Below are 14,239 nucleotides of genomic sequence, written 5' to 3' on the forward strand. Positions count from 1 at the left end.
CCACTTTAAGCTCTTTTTGGAATGCTCTTGCAAAATGTCAGATTGACTACCTTGGAGACCACCATGTGCCTCTATGGTAATTGTTTCCATGCTTGGACCAAGACAGGTAGCCTGGTCCAGTGGACAGGGCACTTCACTGGGACTCAGGAGATGTGGGGGTCTGTTCCCAGCCCTGCCATTGACTTGCTGTATGATCTTGGGCAAGTGACTTGCTTTCCCTGTGCTTCTGTTTCCCACCCACTTTCCACCCCTTCTGAAAACCACTGGATAAGAAGCCTAGTGACCCTGACACCAAAAGTCTGCTGGGAAGAGTGGCAATCCAGCTCACAGTCCAATCATTTGCCTTGTCTGGTTAGGTTATAAGCTCTTCAGGGCAGGGACTGTCTCTTACATGTTGTTGCAGTGCCTAGTACAGTGGGGCCTTGATCTCAGCTGGGGTCTGTAGGCACTACTATGATACCCATAATAAATAAAATCTGGACTTGCTACTCTGTTCTCCACTGAGACTGCCAACCAGTGCGTTATTCTGAAGTTACTTTTGCCATGAGCCTCTGTCCACTAGGAACTAAAGCCGGACTATCAACACATTTCACACCAAATGGTTATGTGATGGTAATGATTTGCAGCCATTTTATGAAGTGATATCTCAGAGAAGAATGTCTCCTTAGCCTTACAACTAAGTCATCCACTCCCCTGTTGATATATAATTGCTGAGTAGCAAATAAAGTTATTCTGTTAATAATAAAGAAATACAACACAAGCAGTAAGTGTTCCTCCCGTTAAAACGTTTTTGACGTAGGAGTCACTATATACCAGAATAATAATACCTGCCATTTGTTTGATCATTCTCAAGCATTTCCAGGATATACAGAAGTTTACTGGTTTGCATGAGATACTTTATGCATCATCTGTTTTCATCATTTTCACCTTCTTTTTCTTTTCTGAGCCAGATTTCGAAGATTCCAAGGAGAAAAATAAAATGGAAATCCTATATATATTGGTGCCAAGCGTTACTATCCCTCTGGCCATAGCCTTATCGTTCTTCTTCATCTGCATCTGCCGCAACAACCAGAAGTCTTCCTCGCCTCCAGTACAAAGGCAGCCCAAACACGTCAGAGGGCAAAATGTAGAGATGTCAATGCTAAATGCATACAAACCAAAGGTAATCGTGCGCCTGGTTCCTGCCTTGTAAATCGCTGTCTCTAAAAGCATGAATTTAGCATGCTTTGCTCAATCCGGAATTGAAACCTTACCCAACTGATTTCCATCACACAGTTTCTGTCGGTGCCCTTGGCCACACTTTTTGAAAGCTGCCTTTTGTCATCTGTGTGTCGTACTGTGCAGCATAAAGCTAACGGTCTATATGTCTGGCTATCTTTGGATGAAAAGAAACTCGAGCTTGCTCTAACAAAGTAAGCAACTGTTTCTGAAGTGGCTTGGAGACCTTGTTCTAGTTAGTAAGTGGCGGGGGAGGGGGGGGATGTGACGACGCATTCTTTTATTTTATCGGCTGTTTCAGAAGGCTCTTTTTAATGGAGCCTTTGTATCCTTGCCTCACCTATTATTCAGCTGAAATCACTTTAGAATGATCTCTTCCTTGTATGTTCAAATGTATACCTTCTTTAGAGATATTTGCAAAATGAAGCCTCAAAAACCTATTCGTATTTACAGCCTGACTTGTTGAAAGATAGGACCCCTGCTCACCGATTCCCAGTATTGTTCCTCTTTACTGAAACGCCAAATGCATGAAGCACATTTTTCAATTTTAAAAAAGCCTCCCGGCTCAGTTAAGATACTGCAGACTAGATTAGCAATGACCTCCTCGTTTGTTTGTTAGCGAGGCAGGTGCTGAAAATGTCCAGAGCAGCCACCTGCATGGCTCCACATGAGGCTCTGCCACTTCCAGGCAGGCGAATATCTTGAGTATCTAAAACATAACACATTAGAATAACTTACATCAAATGGTCTAGACATTCCTGTTGGCAAGTTGTTGTTTTAGTTAGAAAATGATACAGCCAAATGAATCCACATTCATAATTCAGTTCTGGCATTAGGAGCAATGCAAACTATGCGTAGCCTTCCTTCTATAAATATTGCTCTGCACTCCTAAGGTATTCTTTCAGAATGATGGTAGTTTTAGTTGCTCGGCCTAAGAAAAGGAGGTTACGCTTACCCTTCAGGGTCTGTGCTGTCCACATGTGAATATATTTGTGAGTAGAGATCTGTTTTAGGTTTGATACAGCAATCATGAGATGTGCCTACTGCTTGCTCAGGTTCATAGTATTAGGTTATGAAGAATTAGTGATCAGGGGCTCCAGACAAATTATTTAAATAATCCATTGTATTTTGGATTTACAATATGCCCCTATGATAAGGGGTCAGGCTTTAGGACCCCGCCGGGGAGAAAGGCAGAGCTATTCTGCTGACTCATGTGGGAAGTCTGACGAGGTGTGTCAGAATTTGCTCCACAGTGTAGGGGGATAAAGGGCTAGTGTGTGTGTGTCTCTCTCATGGGCAGAAGCACTGGCGGGCAGAGACAGAGATAAAAGGACCTTGCAGGGATAAATCCTAGGAATAAGCCAACTCTGCAGAAAGTTTAGATTGAAATTTATGTTTTGTTATTAAATTAACAATAAAGGTAAACCCACAGCATGCACCGTGTGGAGAGAACAGAGGGATGACTTTGCCTGTTCACAATACAAAATGAATGAATTGTACTCTTGTTATAATTTCATTATGTGACCCTTACTTAGAAACATTTAACATTTAACTTATTTAGAAAAATAAGTTTGTGGATTCAAGAAAGGAGATGGATTATAAGAAAACAAAAGGGTAGTGGAAAAAAAGCTGGGGCCCAAGCCAGTAAGCATCTGGTTCAAAACTTCCCCAAGTTTCAGAGGAGTTTGAATCCAGGATTTTCATGTGGGTCTCTCGTTAGTGAAAATATATAACTGAAAAAGGCTGAGAAAATGGCCTGCCTTGGCTGCCCTGCATGGTTACACATGTAATGTAAGAATTGTTTTTGGTTTCATATTTTATTTAATCCTCCTTACCTGGGAATGTGTCTTTGATTCCATGAGAATCTTTATACCATCATTTTATTATTCATGGGTCAAAAAGATATGCCAGCTTCTCCTCTTCGAGATTTCTACAAGGGACAGGGAACAGTAAAAGGTTCAGCAAAGCACTCAAACATTCTGATGTTAACCAAACCCTAGTCTTTAATCTCTAGAGTCTGCAAACCTTAGTTGGAAATTCTAGAAGAAACCTTCTTAATGAGATTACCATTTGTTTTAACTGGTTATTAAACCTGCTGGAAAGTAGTCTGTTCTAACTAGGTATTAGACCATTTGGGGAATGTTTGTGTTTGGATTACACTATTCTACAAACAATTTATAAACCATACATGCAGCATCTTGCTGGTGTGTTGCATCTGTGCTAAATCAGCCAGAATTTGGCCTGTGGTTCTTTACATTACAAATTAACACACAGCATAAGCGTTTAGGTTTTTAAAGCAGAGGTTCTCAAACTGGGAGGGAGCATGAGAAGATTTGGGGGAAAAACTTACTGTGCACTTTTTACCCACAGAAATGAATAATTAGCAAAGCTGATTCCTCCAGACATATCAGGGCTTCAGATGGCGCTGTGCATTTTGAGATTTCTGTCAAGTTTGCATAGCGTTATACAAAGCCGTTAACATCTGTACATTAATCCGTTAGCTATGAAGCAGTATGCACATTTAATTGTAAGCACGGACCACAATCACAGTTTTGCTTTTGCTCTTATTATAATGGATCATTGACTCATTCGTGCAACAGAAAAAAAAAAAAGTGAAAAACAAAGACAAAACTGATTCAAGTGAAGCGTCACCGCCATGCATAGTGGTATATGTGCTTGTGTGACAGGAGTGGAGGGCATAAACTACTACAGACACAAAAGAGGGGGGGGCGCGATCAAATACATTTGAGAACCACTGTTTTAAAATACTGACTTCTATTTTATGGGGCAGAATGATGAAAATGAGAGAATATCTGTTACTATCCATAGAAAATCATAATATAAATCTAGTGTGCAATACACATTAGATTAATGAAGTGCCTAAACGAAAACCCGTATCCAAACCTCCCCTTAACTGGATCCAAACTTTGAATCTTTCTCTTTATTCAGATTTTGAATCTTTCTCTTTATTAGATACTTGGGAGGAAATCCTGGTCCCACTGAAGTCAATGGGATTTTTGCCATCAACTCAGTGGGGTCCGAATTTCACTCTTGACCACCTACATATTAATGCTTTACTCCTACAGCGTGGGCAAAGTGACTTGCCTATAAATGTCTGAAAACATAGACCACAGTGTTTTCTTTTGATGTTTAAAGTGATATGCTGCAAAAACCACCTGATTTTATTTATGACAATTGTATATTTTCCCATTGGGAGAGTGGCAGGCTGTCCCACTGACACAACTGTTTTGGCTGCCTTTCAAACAAAATTTTTTAAAAAAAGGAAGTAGAATTCTATTTTAAAATATTGTATCCAATACCAGTGTCAACTTTGGTTAAAAATGTTCTAACTCATACTGAGGTGAATGTGTGTTTACTCTTTCAAATAAAAATGTTAACATTTAAACCAAAAGCCTGTTTCAGGTTTAAGGTACTTAATTGCCGTAGAGAATATAATAAACTGAGTCCATCTTGTCATTCAACTAATGGAAGCAACTGATAAAGAGATAGAAGCAGTGGGCTTCATTCTTTCTATTTTCCCTTTGTACTTGGTTTACTTTGGCGTGATGCCTCGTATGTATTTTACACTTCTTTACATTTTGTACACCACTGTATGACAAATACTTGTCAAACAAAAACTAAGCAGATTTATAACCGCTAAACTTGAAATGAGCCCTTCCTGCCAAAACTTTATGACTTCATTTTCTTTCATAGTTTTCCACTATGTTGGTTCAAACAGACAAACCCTGCCTGAGGTCAGACAGAGGTCATTTCACTTTCATTACTAAAATATAATTTACAATATGCCAGACCTAAACAAGTTTTAGCCTAAAGGATTTATATAATATAAACCATCTGTTCTTCAACAATACAGCTAATTTCCTGCCATCACCATACAGTCTACTGGCTGCTTGTTTAAATGTCTTTATGATTTTTTTTTTAACTTATGAAGTATTTATCTAAAGTTTGTAAGTGGTCAGTACAACTAGAATTCATTTACTCTGAGCGTGCAACTTTTAAAATGAATTTTTTTAAATGTCGGTTTTTCCATATTACTCATGCAAAACTGCACTGCTAATATTCCAGGAATGCAAATGCTAATGTTTTTAACTACACTGTTTTACGGAATGAGAATTCCAAACTTGATAGTCTAAAGGTAGCCACCTAAGTCCATATTTAGGCATCTCAGTAAGTGACTTGATTTTCAGAAGTGCTGAGCACCCACTGGTTAACTTCTAAAAATAAGGTCACTTATTTAAGTGCCTAAATATGGATGTACTTGTCTAAATTAAGTAAGCAACTTTGAAAAAGATTTGGCCCTACTTTCTATTCTCCTTTGACCAAAGTAGTAATCTCTTTTGTACCCCAAGAGGTTAATAACTACCTCTAAGATGAAACTTAACTGAGTCCTAGAGCATGTTTAAAACACCTAACATCATATTCCCTCGTCCCTGAATGCTGGATTTAAGCATGTGTATAGCCCAACTGAAATCAATGTGACCATTAATGTGATTAAAATTAAGTCTTTGTTGAAGTTCTTTGCTGCTCTATGACCATAACTGGTCCTATACTCCGCCTTTGTTCACCTGCATCTAGTCTTGTACAGGATGGAAAGTTATTTTTAATTTTCATCTGGGGAAGTCCTCGTACACAGCTAGAGTAAAGAGGTATTTAGTGAGGAACGGCACAGGTACTGGAGTATTGGAATCCCTCTGCTTCAACAAGGCTCACAGTACATCTCTGCTAGTAGAGGCAACCCATGCTCCTGTGGACAGAGCTACTACAGAGCTTGGATCGACAATACAGAGTGTCCCTATATGGCTTCTTCACTCTCTGCTCTCTCTACATAGCAGAAGCACAATATTTGTACTGCCATTTGAGTTATAGATACTATTGCAGGGAGCTGCAGGTTTCTGGCCTTGTTGAGAGAATTGGTCTCTAATTAAGGTACCTTTTGACCCTATTATTATAACCTATTTTTTGATTTGCTGTTTTAACAGAGCAAAGCTAAGGAGTTGCCTCTTTCTGCTGTTCGTTTCATGGAAGAACTGGGTGAATGTGCTTTTGGAAAAATCTACAAGGGGCATCTCTATCTTCCGGGCATGGACCATGCTCAGCTTGTTGCTATCAAGACACTAAAAGACTTTAACAATCCCCAACAGTGGACAGAATTCCAGCAAGAAGCTTCTCTTATGGCAGAACTTCATCACCCTAATATTGTTTGTCTCCTAGGTGTTGTGACTCAGGAACAACCCGTCTGCATGCTTTTTGAATACATGAATCAGGGGGACCTCCATGAATTCCTTATCATGCGATCGCCGCATTCCGATGTTGGGTGTAGCAGTGATGAGGACGGTACTGTAAAATCCAGTCTGGACCATGGGGATTTCCTCCATATTGCAGTTCAAATTGCAGCAGGAATGGAATACTTATCCAGTCATTTTTTTGTCCATAAAGACCTTGCTGCTCGCAATATTTTAATTGGAGAACAACTTCATGTGAAAATTTCAGATCTTGGACTATCAAGAGAAATATACTCAGCAGATTATTACAGAGTTCAAAATAAATCCCTACTGCCGATTCGCTGGATGCCACCAGAAGCAATTATGTATGGCAAGTTCTCTTCTGATTCAGATATTTGGTCCTTTGGTGTGGTCTTATGGGAGATTTTCAGCTTTGGACTCCAACCATATTACGGATTTAGTAATCAAGAAGTCATAGAGATGATCAGGAAACGACAATTATTACCATGCTCTGAAGACTGTCCTCCAAGAATGTATAGCTTGATGACAGAGTGCTGGCATGATCTTCCATCTCGGAGGCCAAGATTTAAAGATATCCATGCCAGGCTGCGTTCTTGGGAGGGACTTTCAAGTCACACTAGTTCTACTACTCCCTCTGGTGGAAATGCCACCACTCAAACAACTTCACTCAGTGCAAGCCCAGTTAGTAACCTAAGTAATCCTAGATATCCTAATTACATGTTTCCAGCACAGGGTATACCACAAGGCCAAATTGCTGGGTTCATTGGACCACCAATACCTCAAAACCAGCGATTTATTCCAATCAATGGATACCCAATTCCTCCAGGATATGCTGCTTTCCCAGCTGCCCACTACCAACCACCAGGCCCAGCCAGGGTAATTCAGCACTGTCCACCTCCAAAGAGTCGTTCACCAAGCAGTGCAAGTGGATCAACTAGCACAGGTCATGTAACTAGCTTGCCCTCTTCAGGATCCAATCAGGATGCAAATATACCTTTGCTATCTCACATGTCAATTCCAAGTCATCCAAGTGGAATTGGTATAACAGTTTTTGGAAACAAAACTCAAAAACCATACAAAATTGACTCAAAACAGTCATCCTTATTAGGAGACGCCAACATTCATGGACCTAACGAATCTATGATTTCAGCAGAGTTGTAAATAAGTCAAGCCTTTGTAAATATAACTATTTACAGTACAAATTAGAAAGACGTAGAAAAGATTTATATTCAAATATTTTATTAAAGATTTTTCTGGTTGTTTAACAGACTTCTGCAACAAGTATCTTCTGTGAAGTTTAACTGTGTTTAACAGAATAGGCAGACACCAACCAGATAAAAATCATTGTGGTAATTAACACGCAACAATGTGGACAGACATTTTTGCAAGCATCAAATTAATGTTTATTTCAATAAGGGACAAAAACAAAAAAATCTTTGTGATGATCATCATACACTTAGTTACAGCTGTTTAACGCTCTGATATGGTTTATATCTCAGAACTTTATTGTTCTGAAGATATTTTAATATTTGTCAATCAGTTTTTTTAGGAGATGCAAATGTTCAGAGATTTACTGAGTATGCAATTCAGTTCCAAGATCTAGTTTAAACATTTGTAAGTTTTCGCAGCCAAGAATGGTGTTTCAAATATGTGAACCAATGTTGACATCTGATGACTGGATTAATTATTTCAGGTAGGTTTTTGTTTCTCACTGGAAGTGAGAGTCTGAGTTCATATTTAAAAAATAAAAAAACTGCATAAAGTGTCCGGACATACAGTGGAATGAATTATCAACTCACATGCTACTAAAATAATCTGGTAATGTCTGCTAAAAATAGATGGAGTTATAAGAAATTGCCTTTAAAGGAAATTAAATTAAGAATTTTAATTTCAGAGCATGAATCAACTGGTTCAAAGTTAACATTTCATAATTTTATATGTGTAGTTATAACAGAAATTTTGTATCCTTTTGTTGCTATGCAACTGTTTAATGAAAAAGCTCAGAACCACACTTTATATGAGACAATCAATTTTCCCAAGAAGTATTTATTGTTTCAGATCAGTACATAATTTCAGTGACTATGACTCCAGAAACCCCTAAAAATGGGAAATCCTTACGCCATCAGGGACTGAGAACATTTATGGCAACTTTGGAAAAATGTGAATTAGAGTTAATTTTTTACTTAGAAATATGACATTTGTATTATTACTGAAATTCATTCAGGTATAATCAATCTAGCTTATTCATTTTGAAACCACTTTAATGATTTTTCAAAAGTGCTATGTACATTACATCTTTTCACAGCCTTTATTTGTATTAAAATAGTATCTTTTATGTCAATACAATGAAAACAATCCTTTACTCAGTTGACAATGTTGTATAATTCGACTTTATTTTTCACATCTTTTTGCACAAAAGTGTTTTGTACAGCAGAAGTGAAATACATCTCTGCGTTTTATATATTGGCCTGTTTCTTTTTTGTTTTTAACCTGCTGTAGATGTTCTTGAAATTTATTATGGTGATATTCAGCCACTACCTTATACATATATTTTTTTTGTTTGTTTTCACTGCATGCATTTAATCACTGTATTACTTGATGATTGATTTATTAATTATGGGCATTTCAATTAGGCAAGCATGAAAATGTAATACCAAAGGCTATTTTATACTGAAGATTTGTGCATTTTTGTATTTCACACACCAGAGATGATATTAAACACTGATTATTTTATGCTGCTGTTTATTAAAAACATTGTTTTAATATAAAAATCAGTATTTCCTGAATCTTGGTATAATAGGTATTTGGGAAATCTAATCTGATGGAAGGCCAAATTCTGCTCACCTTAGTCAAGCAAGGAGTCTATTAAAAGCCAGAACATCTAATCACCTGAGTAAGACAAGCAAGGCTTTGCACATAACATTTTGTGTCAATTGATGTGGTAATATGCAAATCCTTAAACTTTATTTAAAACCTGACCATGCAGATATTTTGGGAAGGTACTAAAAAGACATCAATAATAAAATGACACTGAGAAAATAATGCATTCTGTGCTATTTTCTATGGGTGAAGTTCAACCCCTGAATAGAACTCCAGCACCTTGTTATGGTCTTAAGTGAGATTTCAGTGCTGCATAGATGCAAAAGCTCTGCACAATGTGTACATGTGAGGATGCGTTGCCCAGATCCTCCAAGCTATTTTGGTGCCTAACTCCCACTGATTTCAAAAGACCTTTGAGGATTTGGGCCCATGTGTGCAATGAAAACCCATTAATAATTATGCAATAAGTACTTTTATGACCAAGTCTTCAATACTTCATGTATATTGAGCCCACAAAGCTGACATGTCCTTTCCAGTTTAATTGCATTCAGATCTGGAATGTTAATTAAGATGTTTGCTATATTTAAGGTAAAGTTTTGTTTTTTGAAGCAAGGATCAATCACTAATTACATCTATACTAAACTTCCACATGGCTGTCATTGCTCCAAACCCCAAGTGTTAGAAAAGGAATATTTTGAACCACTGGAGTTTTGTATCCTTTGATCAAATTTTTATCTCTGTCCCAGTACATAACAAACTATCATATCCATGAGTATAATCAGGATGTTTGGGAAGATCACTTTCTCACGCACATGTGTGCGCGCACACCTTTTTACTATCCTGTTGACGTCCTGTTCAATGTAAGATGAATGCATTCTCATTCCCAGTCTCCACTCTCCTCCCTACTCTCCTTCCACACTTTTACTAAGTAGTTGCACCACTGCAAACATCTTATGCATCCTAAGCCTCAAAGATGTTGAGAAAGTAGAAGCTAAAATTTTCACCAGGGTTTCATCAGGGGGTCTCTTGGCCTATGGCATTAAGGGCTTGAAAATAATAACAGTGCCATCTTGAAATCAGTCTGCCAATTTATAGGCATCCGTTTCCCGTACAAAAGAAAACACATGCAGACAATTAAGCATTGTGATACTTGAGTTATGCTGCTGCTATAAAATCTTCAGTAAAAAAGGACAAAAAAAGTCTTTGTACTGTGACTGGCTCATGGCTCTCCATGTAAAAAGCATGTTTAAAAGTGATACCAAAATTCTTAATTTTTCTTACTCTTATCAAAATGAATGAGGGTATGAAAAAACCAAGAACATCCTCATAACAACTCCTACCCCCTAGCATACTAGATTCATTGGTTTGAGAAGAAAGTAATATCCATGTGACAAGAGAAAGTACCTAGATAGCAGTACACCAATTGTGGTGGATCTAGCTATCATGCATCTGACATACCACAGCAGCGCAAATCCAGACACACCAGCTATGTCCTGTAATTGCTAAAACAACCACCAATAGTCATTTAAAAAACCGCTGGAAATCAAGTATAAACCACACATACGCAAAAATGTACACATATTAATGCTGCAGATGCTCAGCACCCCAATAAACATATTGCTTGTTTAGATGATAATGGATATAAGTGCTTAGCTTTAGACATACCGATTTGAAAATGTGCCTAGTGCAGCAGCAATGGCAGGCTTGAAAAAAGTCTTTTACATTCTTTTTGGTTTTCCATAGAAATATATTGGCTAGAGCCCCCACCCACTCACAATTAATTTTCCCTCTGCTTGAAAGCTATCCATGGCAGAAATCTGTTAAAGAATCACACACTTACAGTTGTTACAAAATGTGAGATCTGCTTTGAGCAGAAAGCCTGTAAACCCCCAAAGAGAGCTTTTTTCCCCTTAGTGAATGAAGTTTGTGAATTCTGGGACTCAAATCATAGTTATAGGTGAGTTAATGAATGCTAAAACAGAGTGACAGGAATTCACTTGGGAGTTAAAAAGAAAAACTATTAAAAATAAATTGGATAATGTGGAAAATAAACTGCCAAAATGTATCTGAATTTTGGGAATTCCTGTTGGGTAGAAACTCAGAGAACCAAATATAGTTTTTGCATCATGGACAAAGGAAAAGAGAATTTTCCAGACTTTCTAATGGTAGACTCAGCATGGCAACTTCCTTCAAAGAAAGAAGACAACCGTAGTCAGAACTATTATAGTTGTTTGTGAATCTCTGCAGGTTTGGAAATAACACTTTTAAGAAATACAACATGTTCGTTCAGTCTGGCTTCTCATCCTTCCCAAATTAGCCTATCCTTACATAAAAAAAAAGAAAAAAATTTTGGTGTTTAAAGGCCAAAATGCATGTCAAAATGGGAGTTAGCATGACTATGTCCTCCACAGATAAGAATGAATTATTATGGTGGGTTGGTACACTGTACAGATTGAGAACTGCAGATGTACTACACGGTATTGCACAGACAACAGGGTTGGAAGACTTGGATATACAAGGACTGCTACATGTGTATTCCAGGGCCTGAGACATTTAACAGTGAACCAAAGAAGACTCCATTCGTGCTTTGCATGAATGAAGTTGGACAAGAGTTTACAGTTTTCAGTATTCTTCTGTTACCTTTGGTTGCCAAGAGAATTTTAAAAGCTCACCTAACAAAGTACTGCTGATGGTATTCATAATTCATACTTCAGTTATTCATACTGTTATAATAGTATACTGATCAGCTGGATCAGGTACTGCAAGATATTGAGTTCCCTCAACTTCCATTGAATCCAGTGGGCATTGAAGGCCCCTGGCACTTAGGAGATACTTGGCCCTTTGCGGGATTAGGCCCTATATTTCTGAGAATTTCAAAAGCAACTCTGCCTCCCCACAGGACCTATATTAAGACAATTGGCTTGAAAGATGCTTAAGCAATTGCAGCTTGCCTCATTGTGATATGTCTGTTCAAGGTGTGGGGCACTCTGACATAGCTTTCACTTTAGCATCTTTGAAAAAGTACACTCTGGGAATTATTTTGGGGAAATTCTATGGCCTGCATTACTCAGGAGATCAGACTAGAGATGATCACAGTGGACCCTTCTGGCCTTGGAAATCTATGACTCTCACAATAACCTGTGAAACATATTGATGGATTAACAGTTTATACATGATACTTAGATTTCAATAATAAATTATGCATGTGAAACAACCGCAAGATGAGAGCGTGGAAAATCTATATGCAGCTCACAGGCTAATCCTGAAGGTTGGACTGTCTTGCAAGGGGACAGTCAGGTCTCATCATGACTTGATTCAGAACCCACTGAAGTCAATGGGAATCGTTCCCTTACGGTGAGTATTTAGTGTTTTTCGTGTCCTTGTTGAGAACTGGTTCTCAGATCTGTACAGATATATGAATGTCTTTGCAAAGGATCCTCTTACATATAATTTGAGACAGAACAGGTTTAAAATCCAGTAAAAAGAGAAATTAAATAATTGTTCAAAAAGAGTAAGATATTTTTTAGCTCCAGGATGCTTAAAAAATAATTAGTTGAAAATATTTTTGATTTGCCCCCAAAAAACAACAGCATTGTAACTGAACGTCATAATATTTTAACCAAGAATTATTTTATTTAAAGTATGAATTCAGCAGGTCCCTACCATGCTCAGGGGACAAAAGGGGCAGATGCCCTGAAAGCTACCACGCTCACCCCTGGGTTCACAGAACAGAAGACTCTCTGTGGAAAACCAGCGGAGCTGGGATGCTATGTGGTTTGAGCGGGGTGTTGAAGACGTGGGAAGGCAGCATTGTTCCCAACACGGAAGCACTAGTTGTTTTACAAAAATGGCACATAACTAAGATAAAGCACCATGAGCAACCTTCTTGTTGTGGCAGCTTTGACTGCTGACATTGTCTTCTGCAGCCAGCATCTTAATTCCCTGTTGAGCAAGCACTGACAGGCATCATAGTGTGTGGAGAGCTATAGAAAGATCATATGTACACTTGCATATTTGTCCTCTTATCCGCACATCCTCTGAAATGAGCGACCACATTTTATTCTGATCAAAAGGAAATAAATGATTTTCTGATGTTATACTCACAGAGAACTGTTTAATCAAGACAGTTTTATGATGGGAACCAATCCTAAAGCCCGTAGTCATACAAGCCACATCTTATCAGTTCTCTGAGAGCACTTTGTCCTCTGGCTGGATCTTCAATAGCTATGGTTTTTGTAGCCACAAGGCTACTTCCTCTGTGGGCCTGCAAACTTCTCCCCTTCAGAATAGTGTCTCCATGGAATTTCAGGAGTAATTTTTATCCCCCTGTAGACTTATTTTATGAAAGGAGAGCTTATCACCTCCAAGTCACTCAATATATAACCATTGTATTTCTTCCTGTCTTATCTTTAAAGATTAAAATTTGGTATGTTTTAGGACAGTTATATTACTGAGGTAATATAAAATTATTAAAAATGGAGAGAGAGAATCTTGTTACTGCACATTAAAAACTCTTTAAGACAAAGGAGGGAAAATTTTAGTTTAAACTGGAATTATTAAAGCATCTGTGCTGGTCTTTATTTTTTGTTTCAGTGCAACACACTTTAGAACAGTGTCTAAAATAATTTTAATAGTTAAGTTGATGCAGGTTTAATATTCCAGACCCTGCTCTAAATAACTGAGACAACTCCTGCTGATTAGGGAAAATTCAGCTACACAGACTGCTGTTGGATAACCAGTGTACCCACATTTGTATCATCAGGGCAGGACATTGCATTGCTTTAATCTGTAGCCTGTGTGAAGAAAATGTTGGGGTTTTGAGATCATTCAAAGAGTCTAAATAAAACTGAAAGCATCTGTTAAGCTATGTCTAGACTGACGGCGGCAAATTTGCTGCCATCAGATCGATTTATCCAGATCGACTGAGTGGAAGTGGT

At 38.0% G+C, this 14,239-nt stretch overlaps 1 protein-coding gene across 4 annotated transcripts in view; it reads left to right on the forward strand.

Annotated features, from left to right (window-relative positions):
• ROR1 (receptor tyrosine kinase like orphan receptor 1) overlaps positions 1 to 9,497 on the forward strand; it is a 218,707-nt gene extending 209,210 nt beyond the window's left edge. For all 4 annotated transcript variants that reach the window (XM_067535417.1, XM_067535419.1, XM_067535420.1 and 1 more), the window contains 2 exons: positions 951 to 1,162; positions 6,219 to 9,497. In XM_067535417.1, coding sequence (XP_067391518.1) covers positions 951 to 1,162; positions 6,219 to 7,643 — 1,637 coding nt within the window. In that variant the 3' untranslated portion in view covers positions 7,644 to 9,497. The remainder of the gene's footprint in view (positions 1 to 950; positions 1,163 to 6,218) is intronic.
• The last annotated feature ends 4,742 nt before the right edge of the window (positions 9,498 to 14,239 follow it).

Source organism: Emydura macquarii, unplaced genomic scaffold (genome assembly GCF_026122565.2).
Source record: "Emydura macquarii macquarii isolate MOO-44397 ecotype Brisbane River unplaced genomic scaffold, CSIRO-AGI_Emac_v2 contig_3506, whole genome shotgun sequence".
NCBI classification, from domain to species: Eukaryota; Metazoa; Chordata; order Testudines; family Chelidae; genus Emydura; species Emydura macquarii.